Source organism: Mustela nivalis (genome assembly GCF_964662115.1).
Source record: "Mustela nivalis genome assembly, chromosome: 5".
NCBI lineage: Eukaryota > Metazoa > Chordata > Mammalia > Carnivora > Mustelidae > Mustela > Mustela nivalis.
The window spans coordinates 24,857,703-24,875,668 of NC_139024.1; the positions used below are offsets into that span (position 1 = coordinate 24,857,703).

General features: G+C 41.9%; 1 protein-coding gene across 4 annotated transcripts in view; it reads left to right on the plus strand.

Annotated features, from left to right (window-relative positions):
* The window catches only part of RTN4IP1 (reticulon 4 interacting protein 1), a 49,543-nt gene that overhangs the window by 19,713 nt on the left and 11,864 nt on the right, over window positions 1-17,966 (plus strand). For all 4 annotated transcript variants that reach the window (XM_082732096.1, XM_082732095.1, XM_082732094.1 and 1 more), the window contains exons 5-7: window positions 6,400-6,448; window positions 13,040-13,176; window positions 17,429-17,612. In XM_082732096.1, coding sequence (XP_082588222.1) covers window positions 6,400-6,448; window positions 13,040-13,176; window positions 17,429-17,612 — 370 coding nt within the window. The remainder of the gene's footprint in view (window positions 1-6,399; window positions 6,449-13,039; window positions 13,177-17,428; window positions 17,613-17,966) is intronic.

Genomic DNA, 17,966 nt, shown 5'->3' on the forward strand with positions numbered 1-17,966 from the left:
CCCCTCCCCACCAAATCTACTGTTACTTGTCACGAGGGGCAGCATAATGGAGGGTGTAGAAATGGAAAGAAACAGAAATGTTAACTGATTGTGATTAATAGAGAAAGAAAAATCATTTTCCCTCTACCGAGACCTCTGTAATAAAGGTTAACGAGAAAAAAACCAGAAGTTTATTAACATGTGTACCTCAGATACATGAGCTACCTGGGGAAAATGAGGCCCCCAAATGGGTAGCTTAGAGTTCAGGCAAAAATACCTTCTTTAGCTAAAGACAAAAGACAAGGCACAGGTAGGGAAGGCCAGTTGTGAAGAAGTTGCCAGGCAATGCAAGGTAAGAATTGTGATACAGATTTAAGTTGGTGCCTTTTCCACTGATGAGGGTCTAAAGTTATCTCCAGGGATTAACCTTTGTCCTTCTGGTAGCTAGGAGGGGAGGTTCACCTTTTATCAATTGATGTCCTGCTTTTAGGCTAACAGTAAGGCCCAGGACTTTCTTATATCTGCTTCTTCTTAGCTGCCTTCAGCTCAAAATAATCCTTATGCCAAAGATGGCATATTCTGCCATCCTTCATTAGCATATCTTTTGCAAATTTTACAAAAATCTATGTTCACACAAGTTTTTTGCTAGGGCTCCTCTCAGGGCGTTGTGTAAGTAAAAGGCTTGGAGCAGGGAAGGAAAATATGGTTTTCCTCCACTCTTCTAAGTTCTTGCCTGGGTCCTCTGTAACAAGAGACAGATTAAAAAGGCAAAATCACACAGATTTATTTAATATGAGTTTTATGTGCTGGGGAGACCTTCATAGGGAAAGGAGGATCTGAAGAAGTGGTTAAGCCTGTGTTTATGCTATATTTGATGAAGAGTGAAATGTACCCCCCCCCCCAAAAAAAGAAAAAAAAGGTGATCAGAAGGTCTGAGCTAAGCATAGTCAACTGGGAAATTTAGCAAGGCTTGTTCATTCCAATTCCTCACTGTACCCTTCTGTCTTGGAGATAAGGATGTCCCTGTCCTCCAGGTATAGGAACCACCCTCTCACATGAGGGTCTTAGGACCTGCTTCAGCGCAGAAGGTCAGAAGTCCTTCCTGTACATGCTGTTTCTCAACTTCCCTTAGCTTAAAATACTCAGTATGCCAAGATGCCGTATTTTGAGGTGGTGTGTCCTGAACCCTGTCAGTTCTGTGGCAAATCTGACTATGCTTCTTCTGTCTCTTATCCCTCCTGTCATTGCCATCATAAACATTCCTTCCTTCTGCCTTCCTTTCTTCTCTGTTCTACACCAGATTGAAGGAACCAGTGATTTGGTATGGTTCCCGCTGGTTGTCCTGTTCAGGGAGATGTGTTCCCAGTACTCCTGGTTAAAATTCTGAATTTGTTTCCCACAGAATCATTGTTGTACTGTGTATGAGGTTCTTGGTCCACTGTGGGTTTACTAAACCTTAATAAATGGCTACCCTGGGCACCGAGCCAACATACATAAATAGCTTTGTTTTCATGGGAAAATGTGTTTAAAGTTCCAAACCACTAATTCACACATGAACTCTTCTGCAAATTGGGGAATGTGTACATGAATTACAGAGGCTTAGAAGGGGACACACAAATCCAGGCTATCTCGGCCAAGTGTCCGTTGGTTTGTTTTGTAGTTCTATTCGACTTGCTCAGATGAAGTTTCTCACTCACTTTAGGGAGTAAACTTAGCATATTATGTTATACTTTGCTATCTTTCACCCCTCCTTTCCCCCCCAAATTTAAAAGTAGTATGAGAAATTTAAAAATGAAATTAATATATTTTTAACATCCTCTTTAGTTTTTAAAGACCGTTTGTTTCTACTTATGGAAGAGTTAGCCATGTTTAACTCCTCTTTGTTTCTGAGCCATTAGGACTTTATTTATTCATTTATTTTTAAAAGGTTGTTATTGGGGCGCCTGGGTGTCAGTTAAGCGGCTACCTTTGGCTCAGGTCATAATCCCAGGTCCTGGGATTGAGCCCCACGTAGTTCTCCCTGCTCAGCGGGGAGCCTGCTTCTCTCTCTTCCACGGCCCTTGCTTGTGAACTCTTTCTCTGTCAAATAAATAAAAATCTTTAAAATTTTTATTTATTTACTTATTAGAGAGAGTGTAAAAGTAGGGGGATGGACAGAGGGAGAGGAAGAAGCAGACTGTCTGCTCAGCAGGGAGCCAGACCTGGGGCTGAATCCCAGGATCCTGGATCATGATCTGAGGTGAAGGCAGACACTTAACTGACTGAGCCCCCCAGGCGCCCCTTCCATTAGGACTTTAAATAGAGGGTACTCTAATCTTGCAATGTGACTTTTTTCCTCCCACAAGTATGTGGTCTAGGGGGAATCCTAAAGGTCATACACCTCTGTGTTAGAAAGACAGGGAGAGTATATATAAACTTAAATAAGATTGAAAATGTCAACTTTCCTTTTTTACTAACTTCTGGGGTGATGCTCATTTCATAGGAGATGAGTATGAGGCCTGCAGATTCAATAAGAGAGTTGGAACTAGAACCCAGGTCTCTAGGTATCTAGCTAGATAGATACCTCTGGGGCTAGGCCAGGGTATAGAAATTTGAAAGATTATTCCTTACTTCTGGATCTCAGACTGTTTTGTAGTAGGTTTCGTCTCTTTTATCTGCAAGGCAGCCAGGGTGTTGATGCCTTGCCTCTTACAGCTGGAATACTGATGGTGTGATTGTAGAGGCACTTATGTGCCCAAATACTAAATAAAAAGTGACTCAGTCATGGAAAAGAAGCCAACACTGTGTTAATACCTTAATGTATGTTTAGGTAGAGTTGAGAGATTGGGCAGAAGTAACAGAGAAAATCAAATTTTAAGGCTTCAGGATGCATAAGCAGTGTAATAATTATTCCCACTTTCTCCATATTTTGTATATCTGTCACAGTCCAAATCCCACTGATTCACATGTAAACTTAGGAAGTAAGGGAGGAATGTATTTAAAAGCTTGGCAATTTTGAATCACAGTGATTTTTCCAAATAGAGTATTTCCGGGGCACTCGCTGTCTACAATGAGCAGTATTCTTCCCTCCAGCAACTAGACCTCTACTTCAGTGAGGCATGAATATACAGGGTGACCGTTCTAGCAAGCTGGGTAGAAAGCATTTCCACTGGCTTTCAGTGAAGGGCCACTGCGGGTAAGCAGGGTAAGCAAGCGCGGCTATTTTCCCTTTGTGCTGGAAGTGCTTTGAAGAGTACGAGAACAGCTAGTTCAGCCACAGGACTTCAGACCACAGAGGACTAACCCACCTATTGTGGCTTGAAAATTCATTTTGCCTGCTGTCCCTTTTTGGGGACTTTCTTTGAAGATAAATGCAGGCCCTGGTTGAATCTGCCCCAAACATAGAGTTTGCAGGACCAGAGAAGGAGGCGTCCACACGTCTTTCATGTGGTCCTTCAAGGGCCTGCTCCTTGCCCGTTTTGCACTGGGGGGCGCCATCAAGTGGCGCCAACGGGAACTGAAGCCGCCGTTGTAGAACCACTCCTGCCAAGCACGGCTGTAAAACGTGTTTGCTTTTTGTGTGGGGGAGTGATGGTGCTTTGGATCCAGAGTTAAGGGGAAGTGATGAATGACAATAAGAAGGTTGGAGATGTCTCTGGCAGTTGGATCCTTAAACAGCATTATATTTGCTGTCCTCTTAATCCAGCCTTCCCAGGGAGAGAGGTAGAAATGAATTTCAGATGTTTGTTCACTGGAGGAACTTTTAACGCAGTCTTCCAAACAGCCCGGGGATTCCCTCACTTGAGGTGGTCGCAGTTGTTGTCTGGATTGCAGGAGAAAATGCTGATTCAGATGAATTTTAAAGTCAAGAAACATCAGCCATCGGCTACATCCAGGGTAGTGTGCTTAGTGCTGGGCCTGCCCTCGAAGCCTTCCAGAATAGCTTGGGAAGCTAGCGTACAGGTGAAAGTTAACAACATGTGGCACCGATACCTGGTTTGGCGTGCTCTGAGGGGTGCTGTGCAGGAAAGCTGGGGCTTGGCTTCAAGCGCCTGAAGACCTCACCAGGCAGTGAAGGCATCTGGGAGCCCGAGAAACGGGCCAGTGTGCACAGGACTTGGGCATAAGAGTGCGGGGGCCAGGGTGACTGAGATGGAGAGTTCTTTTCAGAAAATGGTGAGACATCAGAATTGAGATAAGGATTAGATTGTGAAGGATTTAAATGACTGGACTTGCTACATTTCTGTAAGTAGGAATGGGCCAGAATAAAAGTAGAATATTTCATGGATGAATTAATTTTTTTTAAAGATTTTGTTTGTTTGAGTGAAGGAGAGAAGGAAGTGAGGGAAGGAAGGAGAGAGAGAGAGAGAGAGAGAGAACATGAATGGGGGAGGGGCAGAGGGAGAAGCAGATTCCCTGCTCACTGAAGAGCCTATGCAGGTCTCAGTCCCGGGACCCTGAGATCATGACTTGAGCTTCAGGTCAGACCCTTAATTGACTGAGCCATGCAGGTGCCACTGGATGAATTAATTTTTGGATATATCTGTGAGGCAGTTTTAATGCTTCCTACCCACTCTCCCCATTTAGGAAATACTCAAGCTATTAATGTATGAATCGAAGGATTTTAGAAGGGTTCATCGTTATATATATTTTTTCCCATTCTGGGCAACTTATAATTCTTTGAAAATTAAAAGTAATTTTTTCTGGAAGGAACACAATTCACAAGGAGACTTGTTTTAATTACATTTAGTGTATTAATTTCAAAGGGAACAACTGGCTCAGAAATTTTAGTAACTTTCAAGATCTAAAAGGGTGACAAACAACCTTCTGTGATTTGAGGGTAACAGAGAAGAACACGAAATGAAACTAGGGTTAAGATTGTAGACAGAATGCATGTCCCGAGGTTCTGTGCGCTTGCTAGAGATAGGTGGCAAGATTCTCTCCACCTTCTAGCCACCAAGTCAAAGAGGGCAGTGAGCTGCGAGAGAGGAAGTCATTTTGGGTTGGGACTGAGCTGATAGGAACCCAGAACTGGCATGTTAAGGGTAGTGGGAGAGGCATGGAATGCAAACTCCCAAAATAGTGAAATGATGTAGGCTGTTAGACGGTGTCAGTGGCAAGAAAATGGAGCAGAAGGTAGATGAAGAAAGCAGACAGGAGTGGGGGAGAGAGCCCTGAGGATATGTGAGGAACAGCAAATCAGACAAAGGAAATCCTTCTGAAAGGCCCTGACATGGCAGGCTCGTGGGGCACCTTCCAGGAGCAGCAGGTGTGGCTGGAGTAGAGTGACTGAGGTACAGAGCTGAGGAGATGGGGGCAAAGAGTGAGGGAGGAGGGGGGACCCACAGGCAGCAGCTATGAAGTCTACAGTGACAGAAACTCAGCTACTCCCACCACGTAGTCTTTAGAAGACAAAGCAAATGAAGAATTCTCTCAACAGTATCTCCTATGCTAATGTGGTATCAAACATCGAACACGTTTGATAATGTCCCTCATTCTGGGTGGGTAGCAGAACATCAAAGTGCAGTTCAATACAAGTGATTTTCTAGGGACCTGAAACTACGCAGTTCCAATCGGCAATTCCCTGATGCTCTGGCTTCATTTGAGAAGAAAATGTAAGAATACGTAAAGCAGTGATTCTCTTTTGGGTCCCGTACTTCTTTGGGAAAATTAGGCTAGATCCCTCTCTTCCCCAGTGCATGCCTGCAGAATCCCACCAAATTTTGCATGCTATTAGATTCAGTTCACAAGTTCAGAGGGTTCATACACACCCCGCGCCATGCACCCCATCCCAACTCATCCATAAACTCTAAGCTGAACACCCTTGGTCTAGAGGGAAAAGAAACCTACGACAAGCAGACATAGTAAAAACCTGGAACCCAGTTTTGCTTGTGCTGATAGGACAGATTCATCTGTTTCAACAGGAAGCCAAATTGAGGATAAGATTGATTTCCATTTATGAAAGTTGATGAGCTTGTCGGGACATGTCTGAACAAAGACATTTATTCCACTTTGGCAGGAATGTGGTTGGGAATGTGATTTTTCTTAGAGAGCTACTGAATCCACTGTAACACACTAAAAAAGGATCCCAGAGCTCCCTCCTATAGAGAAAGCTGTGGTAATTTTAGCCTGGAAAAATTGTAAGGCAGATGTTACCAAGAACCGTCTGCACAGCTTAAAAAAAAAAAAATGATATGTTGGTATTTTTGGTATTTGGTATTCTTGGTAAAGAGTTCATAGAATGTTTAGCTTTAAGCACTTATAGATTCTTGGTGAACCTAAAATGAAAGTTCTTTTGTCATATAATCTTTGGAAGCTGAATGATTATTTGCTTTTGGGATTATTTATCTTTGAGCCAGCTCCTGTTGAAAACCTATTGTGTGTTTATCCAGTTATGTTGACCTAATATTTTCCCTAATTGTAGTTTCTTTTGCATTGCAGTGTTTTAATCTTGGGTGCTTCAGGTGGAGTTGGTACTTTTGCTATACAGGTAAGACTGTTTTGTTTTTTAATCTTATGACTAGAAAGAGTATTTCCATGAGTTTATAAATTCACATATGAGAAATGATTTTTTCATGAAAAGTTCAGTAAATTCATTATAATTTCAGCTTGCCCTTCTAAGGAGGGAACTTCCTAACATAGAAGTAAGCATTAACCTTTCCAGTGGTTTAATATATGAGTTAGTTTGTAGCTGTCCTCTCTAGCAAACATAGGAAATCTTTTAGGGAGGAAGGCTGGGGACAGTGCATGTGGATGGGACGTTTGCAGTTTGGTAGAAATGAATAAGCTGATTCTAAAATGTATGTAGAAATGCAGTGGCCAAAATACTGTAAAGATAGCAGTGTTCCACCAAAATGACCTACAGATTCAGTGCAATCTTATGAAAATAACAATTGCCCTTTTCGCGTAAATGAACGAGCTAATTCTAAAATGCATATGGAATTGAAGAAGACCCCAAATTGACAGTCTTTAAAAAGGGCAAAGTTGGAGGATGCACATTTCTCGATCTTAAAACTTAATACAAAGCTATAGTGGTCAGAATAATGTGATACTGGCATAAAGATAAACATATAGATCAACGAAGTAGAATTGAGCATCCAGAAATAAAAACCTGTATCTATGGCCAATTGATTTTTAACTAGAATGGCAAGACAATTAAATAGGGAAAAGAATAGTCTTTTTAATGTAACTAATGGTGCTGAAATAACTAGATGCCCACATCCAAAAGAATGAATTTGGACCCCTACCTCACTTTGTATGTGAAAAATAACCCTGGGTCAAAGACCTAAATATCAGAGCTAAAACAGTCACTTTTAGACGAAAACAAAAGTAAATCTTCATGACCTTGGGTTTGGCAACAGATTTTTAGGTATGACATCAAAAGCACAAGCAACAGAAGAAAAAAAATCAGATAAATTGGACTTTATCAAAATTAAAAGCTTCTGTGCATCAAAAGACACCATCAGGAAAGGAGAAAGATGACTTACAGGGATCAAATCTTTGCAAATCATTTCTCTAATAAGGGTCTAGCATCCAGAATAAATAAGAATTCTTACAACTCAACAAAAGACAACCCAATTAAAAATTCAGCGAAGTACTTGAATAGACTACCTCCCCAAGAAAATACACGAATGGCCAATAAGCCCACAGAAAGATATTCAGTGTCATTAGTCATTAGGGAAATGCAAATCGAAACCTTGGTGAGCTCTCCCTTCATACCTACTAGGAGGGCTATTAAAAAAAAAAAAAAAAAAAAAGGGAAAATAATGTTGGCCAGGAGGTAGAGAAACAGAAACTCTCGTCCACACTGGTGGGAGTGTAAAATGCTGCAGCTGCTACGGAAAACAGCTGGGCGGTTCCTGAAAATGTCAAACATAGGATTACCATATGACATGGCAGTTCCATTTGTAGGTATATACCTGAGAGAAATGAAAACCTGTTCAGACAGAAACTGGTCCACAGATGTTCATAGTGACACCCGTATTCCTGGCAGCCAGAGAGTACAGGCAGCCCTAATGCCTGTCAGCTGATGAATGAACAAAATGTGGTTTACGCATTAGAGAAATCATACTCAGCCATGAAAAAGAATGAAGTTATGCATGATTCAGCACTGAGAAACCTGCAAAACATTATGCTTAGTGGAAGAATCCAGACACAGAAGGTCACCTTTTGTAGGATTCCATTTATACCCTCTGTGGAGGAGGATCCGTAGAGACAGAAAGTGAGACAGATGAGTGGTTGCCAGGAGCTGGGGGAGAAAGAAAGAGGGGATGGCTGCTTGATGGGCACGGGGTTTATTTTTGAGCTGAGGAAATGTTCTAGAATTAGACAGTGGTGGTGGTGTACAACATGGCGATGTACATAATGAGTTGTACACTTTAAAATTGCTGAAGTGTTGAATTTTAAGTTTTTATATGAATTTTATAAAATTCTATATGAATTCTCAAACAAGAAAACAAAACAGTGCCCTGAGCTTCCAGGAACAGGACGGCACCGTTATGATCAAATATTTCACTGATTTCCTGGGAAGAGGGCTTGATTAAGCCTCCCTCAATATGCAGGGAGAGGCCCTTGCTGCAGCCTGGTGACCATACTCAGAAGCTCTGCCACACCACTTTCCAGCAGAGACACTTTGGGTGCTATGATCTCTCACCCAGACCCCACATCAGCTCTTTTGAAGACCCAGATAGTGCTGGAGTTTTCCAGTCACCTGCTAACTAAATTAGGGGTAAGGGGATAGGACACCTAGGGGATGCATGCACACCTTGACTTCTTTTTAATTCCTCATTAGATACTGCTATAGTCTAAATGTCTGTGACCCTGCTGAATTCCTATGTTGAAGTCCTGATGCTCAATGTGGTAGTAGGGAGCAGGGCCTTTGGGAGATGAAAATGCCCAAAAAGAGGTTCAGCAGAGCTCCATAGCCTTTCCACCATGTTGAGGACACACAACGCACTGGCTATATATCAGGAAGAGGGCTGTCAACAGGATGGGACCATGCTGATGCCTTGATCTCAGACTTCCAGCCTCTATAACTAAGAAATACATTTCTACTTATAAGCTACCTAGTCTGTGGTATTTTGTTAGAACAGCACAGACTAAGACACCCAGGGCTAGTCCAGAGACTGAGCAAATGTAGTTTAATGAATAACTAAATGGAAGAAAAGAAAAGGAGGGAGAGTGGGAGGAAAAGAAAAATACCAAATACTGTTGGTTAGAGTGTAAATTGGTACAAGCACTTAGGGAAATTATTTAGTATCATCTACTAAATCTGAATATGAATTGCCCTAGGGCAACCCAACAATTCCACTTTTATGAATATACCCTACAATGATTTGTACAGTTACATGCATGTTCAGCAAAATGTACCAGATTTAGAGATCTTATCCACCAGAGGAAGCAACTCATATGTTTATCAACAGTGAAACGGACAGGTAAACTGTGGTCTATCTTACGCTAGACTATTACACAGTCATGAAAACTATAGTGGTACACAGTGAGGTACGTGAATCTCATGAGCAGAATATTAGTGAAAGAAGTCACACAGCCTATATGATTCTATTTAATGACATTCAAGAACAGGTGAAACTAAACGATAGGGTTTAAAGATGCCTACCTAGGGGGTAAAACTCTTTAAAAAGTGGGGGAACAGCAAAAAGGGGCATGTAATAGTCCAGATGGTGGTATTACTTCTAAAGGAGTGAGGGAACTATGATTGGGAAGGGGAAAGCAAGGATGCTTAGGAGTATGGTGTGTGGTCTAGTTCCTAATCTAGAGCGATGCTTAGAATACTGTTTGCTTTGTAATAACGTTTATATTCCATGCACTGTTTTGTATGCGTTACATTTCACGACAAAAATATTTTAATACAGTAAAAACAGAAAAATGAAAATATCAAGGTTATATCTAACACAAAGTTATTATGAGAGGGCGCCTGCGTGGCTCAGTTGGTCAAGCGTCTGTGTTCAGCTCAGGTCATGATCCCAGGGTCCTCAGATGGAGTCCCACGGTGGCCTCCCAGCTCAGCGGGGAGTCTGCATCTCTCTCTGCCCCCTTCCTGGTCATACACGTGCTCGGTCACACACTCTCGTGCTTGCAACAATAAATAAATCGGTAAAAGAAAAAGTTATGAGAATGAAGATTAGAAAGACATATCTAGAGATTGCAGCAAGTCAGAAAACGTGCTCATAAGACAGATCAAATGTAACTCACAATTTTTAATTCCTTTTTTAAGTTGGCTCTATGCCCAGTGTGGGTTTTGAACTCACAACCCTGAGATTGAGAGTTGCATCCTTTACTGTGCCAGCCAGGCATCCCCAAATGTAACCTACAATTTCAAAACGAGTTAAAAAATTAAAAGTATACAAGACTTTTAGAGAATCTTAGAGGGGTAAAAGTAAAACAAATAATAGAAAATAAAACATAGAAAGTAAAACAAATTAAAAATCTTGGGGGGGGGACACCTGGGTGGCTCAGTTGGTTAAGCAGCTGCCTTCGGCTCAGGTCATGATCCCAGCGTCCTGGGATCGAGTCCCACATCGGGCTCCTTGCCCCGCAGGGACCCTGCCTCTCCCTCTGACTCTGCCTGCCACTCTGCCTGTGCTCGCTCTCTCTCTGACAAATAAATAAATAAAATATTAAATAAATAAATAAATAAATAAATAAATAAAAATCTTGGGGGGGGTAAAAGTAAACAAAAATATTTAGCAGTGAAGACTAAACCAGAAGGAATTCAATAGCAAATTAACAGGATACATAATGCTGCCCTAAATAAAAATATATGTATAAATAGGAAAAATATTAAATTATAAAAGAAACCAAGAAAAAACCAATTCAAGAGGAAGTGCCAAATATTGAAGTTAGGAAAGAAGGTTGATTTATGCGTAGTAGGCTCTGAAGAGGAAAACCAAAACAAGGGAATAGAATAAACACTAAAATCTATAATTCAAGAAAATTTCCTATCTTCCTGAAATTAAGTGATTTGAAACTACATATCAGGTGACCACAGTACTTATCTAAGAACATGGACCTAGATAGAGCAATATCAAAGAAAACCCTAGTTAGTAAAATTAACTGGCTTTCAAAGAAAAAGAAAAAGGGGCTCCTGGGTGGCTCAGTTGGTTGAGTATCTCTGCTCAGGTTTGGATCTCAGGGTCGTGAGATCGAGTCCCATATTGGGCTCTACATGGGATGTGTAGCCTACTTAAAAAAGAAAGAAAAAAAAATCCTTGTGACACCTTTAAAAAAAAATTGTGTGACTTAGAAGTAAAATTAGATTAGCATCAGACTTTTTGACTGCAGTGCTGTAAGGCTGGGGAGGAAATGGAGTAACCTATTTAAGACACTCAAGCAAGAGTATACTAAGACTATATTAATTTTATATATGTAACAAAACTGGTGCACTGTTAATAACTTGTGAGAACTCGGGGAATATGTTCTCCTTTTCTGAGAAACGTACTAGAGCTGACAACCCAAATGACTGGAGAGAGATCACACTAAGGGCTGGTGGTAAATGTTAAATGTAAATTTTTCTGTAGAACTAAAACCAAGGACTTAAAGTACATTGTGTAACAGCCTATTCTCTGATGAGATTAAATACAGCACAACTGTTTATTAAAAGCAGAGGAAAACTGGAAGAGCATGTATTAAAGTTCTAATGCTTTCATTAATCAGCTCTGTTGTATTAATAGTAATAATGATGTTAGTATTACTTAGAGGCTAATCTGTGTGTTATATACAATAGGACAGATGGATATTTATAGCATATTTTAATTCTGTCGTCCCCTGTGTCTCTGACAGTCAGGATTTTAGGTGTGGAAGGAAAGAGATACAGAGGTAATAGAAAAGAAGTCAAGGAAAAACTTTGTAGTCTTACATTTGAATTGGAAGTATCAATATGAACTCGAGATACTCTGTGTAGAGCTATCTCTTGTTAGATCATTGCTCACTAAAAGAATGCAGGACTTCTTGGAGAAATGGCAGATTCTAGGTCTAGGGCACAAAATGTACAAGAATGAGCCTAGAATACATTAAGTAGGAAGAAAACTATCAACGACTAACTTGAGTCATATCGGAGAGACTTAGGAGCCAACTTGAAGAAACTCTCAAAGATGTGACAATTTGAGCTTCAGTAGGAGTAATACAAAGGACTAAAGCCCTTCAATACATTTAAATCTAGGAGTTCATATATATATATATATTTTTTTTTTTAAAAAGGGTTACTTTTGGGGACACCTGGATGGCTCAGACAGTTAAGCGTCTGTCTTTGACTCAGGTCATAATCCCAGCATGTTGCGATCGAGTCCCACGTTGGGCTCTTTGCTCAGCGTAGAGCCTACTTATCCCTATGTCCCTCCCTCCACTCATGCACTTTCTCTGAAAAATAAATAAAAACCGAAAAAAAAAAGTCACTTTTGGAAAATGATAGGGAACCAATTTATGTTATTAATTGGTAAAGGGGAAACAGTTATTCATCTTGCCTTTCGATGTGAATTGTACACCTGAATAAGCAAAATAATGTATGAGGAGAGTTTTTATAAAAATATTGAAAAAATACTTTTTTATAAAAGTATTGAAAAAAATTAGACTATCACTGTTTTGCAACCCCCATTAAACAGCTGCTAAGATCTTAAGAGCAGTGACCAGACTTTACATGCCCCCTGCGATTTTGCTGGACCGTATCCATAGTCTTGTAAAAAAACTGAAACAGAAAACACCGGGAACAAAGCAACCGGGAACAAAGCAACCTGTGGAATTGCCTCCTGAGTGCGCAGTCGGAAATCCCAGACTCAGGGAAACTCTCCATGGCCTGGATTCTTCCACAATGAAATTACAGGAAAGGAAAGCGCTAGAAGAGGAGCGCACCGTTTAAAGAGAGACTTAAAACACCTCTTATTTTTATTCTTGGTGAATCAAAGTCTAATCATTTTTACTAGGTCTGACAGGTGGCTTGCTGTAGTTCTTGTTAAGACAAAGCACTTGGGGTTCTCTAGAGATGAGTCTGAAAAACGTACACATGGGTGCCAGCTATTTTTTAAAACACATAGTCGGTTTTTCTACTCCCTCCCTTTTTTTTGGACAGGTCATGAAAGCATGGGGTGCTCACGTGACAGCAGTTTGCTCTCAGGATGCCAGTGAACTTGTAAGGAAGCTCGGGGCAGATGATGTAGTTGATTACAAATCCGGAAGTGTGGAAGAGCAGTTGAAGTCTTTAAAACCGTATGTATTAGGACAGTGTTCACCTTGGGAAGTGGGAACAAGGACAGTTGATCATGCAAGACTGAACGGTTTGCTGATTTTGTAATCACGTCGGGATCTTAGAAAAGATTCAATAAAAATACCCCAAAAAGAGTCATTTGGGGTGGTTTCCGTTTGAATTCCAGATGTTCATATAGCACCGTGACATGATGTGGTGTGTCCTGAGGAAACTATGCTGCTTGCATGGTCTTTTGTTATTTTCTAAGCTAACTTACTGTTTACCTGTAAGAGGTCTAAAGACAGAACTGGAAGTTGTGGTCTGTTTGGTGGCATCTGTCACCACAGGAGCAAATAGAGAGCAGTGTGTGAAAATACTTGATTAGCACTGAACATTTTTCTGTTCGTGTTTGGGCTTCACAAGGGCATCAGAGAAACCAAGGCAGTAGAAATATTGGTAATCTGAGCCCTGCAGATGTTGTCAGTGCATCCGAATGCCCGGCTGTGGTTTGGTTTGTACAAACAGGAGCAGACTCCGCGATTCAGACCCTGTTGGTCCTGACTGTGCTTTGGGCAGAAGTAGGGAGGGCGCGTGTTCATCTTGTCTTTGTCTAGCCAGGATCGCACTGCGGCTCAGGACGCTACTGAGCAGTGTTTGGAAAGATGTTTGATTGCTGCTTTTTCAACGGTTTTCCCCCTTTCTCTGTTCATTTTCAGAAGGCAGTTATTCTTGTCTACTTTGACTAGATGCTTACAGTTGACCCATGAATAGCATGGGGGTTAGAGGCACTGACCACCACACAGGTGAAAATCTGCATATAACTTTTGACTTTCCTAACACTTAATTATTAAATTAAGTGTTAAATTAACCAGAAACCTTACCAATAACATAATCAGTCAATTAACACGTATTTTATATACTATATATATATATTCTCTACTGCATTGTTAGAATAAAGTAAGCTAGAGAAAAGGTTACTAAGAAAATATAAGGAAGAGAAAATACATTTACAATATGTGTTGTATTTATTGGAAAAAATTCTGGTTATATGTGGTCCTGTACAGTTCGAACCTGTTAATGGGTCAATGGTATTTTCCTGGGTTTAAAAAAAAAGGAGAGAAAACAGAGGGGATCCCTCCCTGGACACTACCTAGCCTTTCTCAGCCAGCAGTACCCACTCCCAACAGTGGGATGGCCGTGCAGCCCCGAGGAGCCAGCAAATCCCAGTTCCTTCAGCTCTGCAACCCCTTCAGCTCTGCCAGGCAGGCTCCAAACATGCCGTACAGCTGCGGTGCTGAACAAGACAGGACACCCCCCCTCCCGCCCCCGCTCCCAACCAGCCCTTCCATGGGGCTTCCATTCTAGTCAGGGAGGTATCAGTGGTAAGTGCTTTCAAGAACACTAATAGAGGGAAAGAGTGAAAAAAATGATTGGGAGAGGATGTTTGAAAAAGAGGGCTTTAAGGGGCACCTGGGTGCCTCAGTTAAGCATCTGCCTTGGGCTCAGGTGATGATCCCAGGCTCAGTGGGAGCCTGCTTCTTCCTCTGCCTGCCCTTCTCTCTATCTCTCTCCTTCTCTCTCTGACAAATAAATAAAATGCTTAAAAAGAGGGGGGCATTTAAGAAGGCCTCTAGGGCATTGGAGCAGAAGGTTTGCAGAGCAAGCCAGGAGAATGGGATTTTTTCAGGGGGGAATCCCCTACTGTATCCGTCCACCTGTAACAGTGTAGTAACATATTCTGGGTGCTCAGTAAGCATTTGTTCAATGCATGATTGAGGGAATCTAGGAGAGGAGCACTTGTCCAGGTCGAGATAACAGCAAATACAAAGCCCCTGGGAACACGGAGGGACTGAGGAATCCTCCATCCCTTACAGAGATGTCTACAGCTGCTTCCTGCCTGTGCGTGCGGGACCCCATCTCTCTGGGCCTCTGCCATCTGCCTTCTAGAGTGGAGTTTCAGCTCGTCTCCTGTCTTCTGCTACTTCTAGGAATAGCAGCATGAGACTGAGGCGGAGGCCAACGCATTTCCCTCTATGTACTTTAAGTTCTGTGTGTGTCTGGAATGTGTCCCCGGAGAACGGAGACCCTGACCGGTGGAAACGGGTGCATACTCACGCTGGCCCCCAGAAGTAGGCTCTGGTCTGCCCCTCTGCCTCTCTCGTGGTCTTGCTGCTTTTGCTCGCTCTGTTCTGGTAGGGGCATCTCTCTAGCTTGCAGATGCCAGCCTGTTAACTTTCACTTGGTTTTGACCACTTTGGTTACAGTTGACATTTGTAACCTTTGTCTGAAGTTTGGCCTCGGAGTCCACCAAGAATACACTCATTTCTCCTTTTAAATAACAGCTTTTTAGATTTGAATCTTAGACTGTTACAACAGGAAAGGGCTCTGAGACACTTAGGTTCAACTCAATCATGTCATCGCTGAGACACTAAGGGACAGAGGACTCAGGAGTTTCTGCATGCTCAAGGTCACACCACTTTTAAGCGTCAGTGGGAGAGCCGAGTCTACGGCCTGTGTCTGGACTTCCCTTTCAATCAGTGCCTGTTCTAGAATACCAGGCTGCCTGTACGCTTTATTTAAATTAAGTTTCGGGGCGCTTGGGTGGCTCAGTGGGTTAAAGCCTCTGCCTTCGGCTCAGGTCATGATCCCAGGGTCCTGGGATCGAGCCCCGCATCGGGCTCTCTGCTCAGCAGGGAGCCTGCTTCCTCCTCTCCCTCTGCCTGCTTCTCTGCCTACTTGTGATCTCTATCTGTCAAATAAATAAATAAAATCTTTAAAAAAAGAAATAAATTAAGTATCATCACGTTTGTTTATTCAAAACTTGCGAATGAAATGGAAACTTAAACTCATGAAAATAATTTTCTGTTCTTTTTTAATGAAGAGAGTAGTCATTGAGTAAAGTCATTCTCCTTTCCTTCAGTTTTTACTTGTTTTTCTTCATTTTTGTTCCATGAAAGGCAGGCTCAAGATCCACAAATTTGGCTGAAGCTGATTTTAGATGTTGACTTCATCCAGATGAATTAGGAAGGGAAAAAGGATTTACCAGAACGGAATCCACGTACTAATTTACTTAACTGATAAGCATACATTTTCTTCCTCCCTTCCTTTCTTTCTCCCTTCCTTTCTTCCTTCCTTCTTTCCTTAAGATTTTACTGTTTTTTTAGAGAGAGTGCACAAGCAGGGGTTTGGCAGAGGGATAGGCAGAGGGAGAAGCAGACTCCCCAATGAGCAGGGAAGCCCGAATTGGGGCTTAATCCCAGGACCCTGGGATCATGACCTGACCCAAAGGCAGACGTTTAACTGACTGAGCCATTTAGGCATCCTAAGCACACATTTTCTGAGTAGATATTTGTTTACAAAAATATTTAAACGCATTCTTGGTTTTTATCCCCTCTAAGTGAAATGCAGTGATTACAGCAAGTTCAGATTAGCTTTAAGGAGTTGTGTGTCTCAGTTCCTCAGTTCATAGGACTGGGTTTTGAGGGCATGTTAGAACACAATTGAAGACCGAGAGCAGATTGTTAATTTGTCTTTATGTTGTCCTGATGCCCTACGTGAAGCCAAAAAGTAGGAGTAAATTCCAGATGAAGAGGATGCTTCTATGGAGGGAATAAAAGCAAATCATTCTGTGGGTGAAAAGCTTTTATACTTTATTTCAAGTATTCAAGTGCACTAAAGGATACTTTGACTTGCATTGGATGGATAGCTTTGCAATTTTCCATAAAGCTTAGGTCAGGGTTTCTCGACCTTGTCAAGCTTGGTTTCTGAACTGTGGACATTGTGGATTAGATAATTTTTGTTGTGAGGAGCTGTTCTGTGCATTCTGTGTATAAATACCATCCCTGGCTTCTGGGTGCCAGGAGTCCCTTCCCACCACCTCCCCCAATTGGGACAACTAGAAATGTCTCCGGACATTGCCTAGTATGTCCCCTGGGGACCAGAATTGCCTTCAGTTGAGAACCACTTGTTGAAGTCATCCTTAAAGAACTAGAAAAGTGATATAATTTTATGACAAAAAAATTAGTCACGTTTTATTTAGTTTGGAGAAAAGCCAGAATGAGTGAGTGGGGGTGCCCTTTTCTCCTTCATCAACGCAAGTCGTGTGTGTCCCCCCTACCCCCGCCCCCCGCTGGATGGCATGGGGCAGCATGGTTTGTGAGCGGTCATTGAAATATACCCGATCACTGACTGGCGATGGAAAGGATGGGGGGCATTAGAACCGTATGTAAAGACGGATGAGGATGTTTTGATTTGATTTTTTCTTTTGATCTCCAGGTTTGATTTCATTCTTGATAATGTCGGTGGATCCACTGAAACATGGGCTTTAAATTTTCTCAAGAAATGGTCAGGAGCCACATATGTGACTCTGGTGACCCCTTTTCTCCTGAACATGGACCGACTGGGCATCGCAGATGGCATGCTGCAGACAGGAGTCACCGTGGGTTCTAAGGCATTGAAGGTAGGGAGGAGAGTCCTGGTGGGTGAGAGCAAGCGGTGCCTCCTGCTTCTGGAAACTGGTCTCCCCCTAGCCAGTTTCTTCTGTCGTGGAGCAGCATGGCACAGTGGCTGCAGTATGGGTTCTGGAGTTGCACACTGACCAAATTCAAATTCTGGTCTCCATTTAGTAGCTGTGTAACTTGCAAGTTACTTCATGTCACTAAGCCCTGATGTCTTTACCTCCAAGATGACACTAATAGGCATCATCTTGGAGGTAGGGTATCTTCCTTATTGCGTGTCGTAGGATTAAATGAGGTAATCCATATAAAGAATTTAGTCTGTCTGGTGCATAAAACTTACTAAATATTCAGCTTTA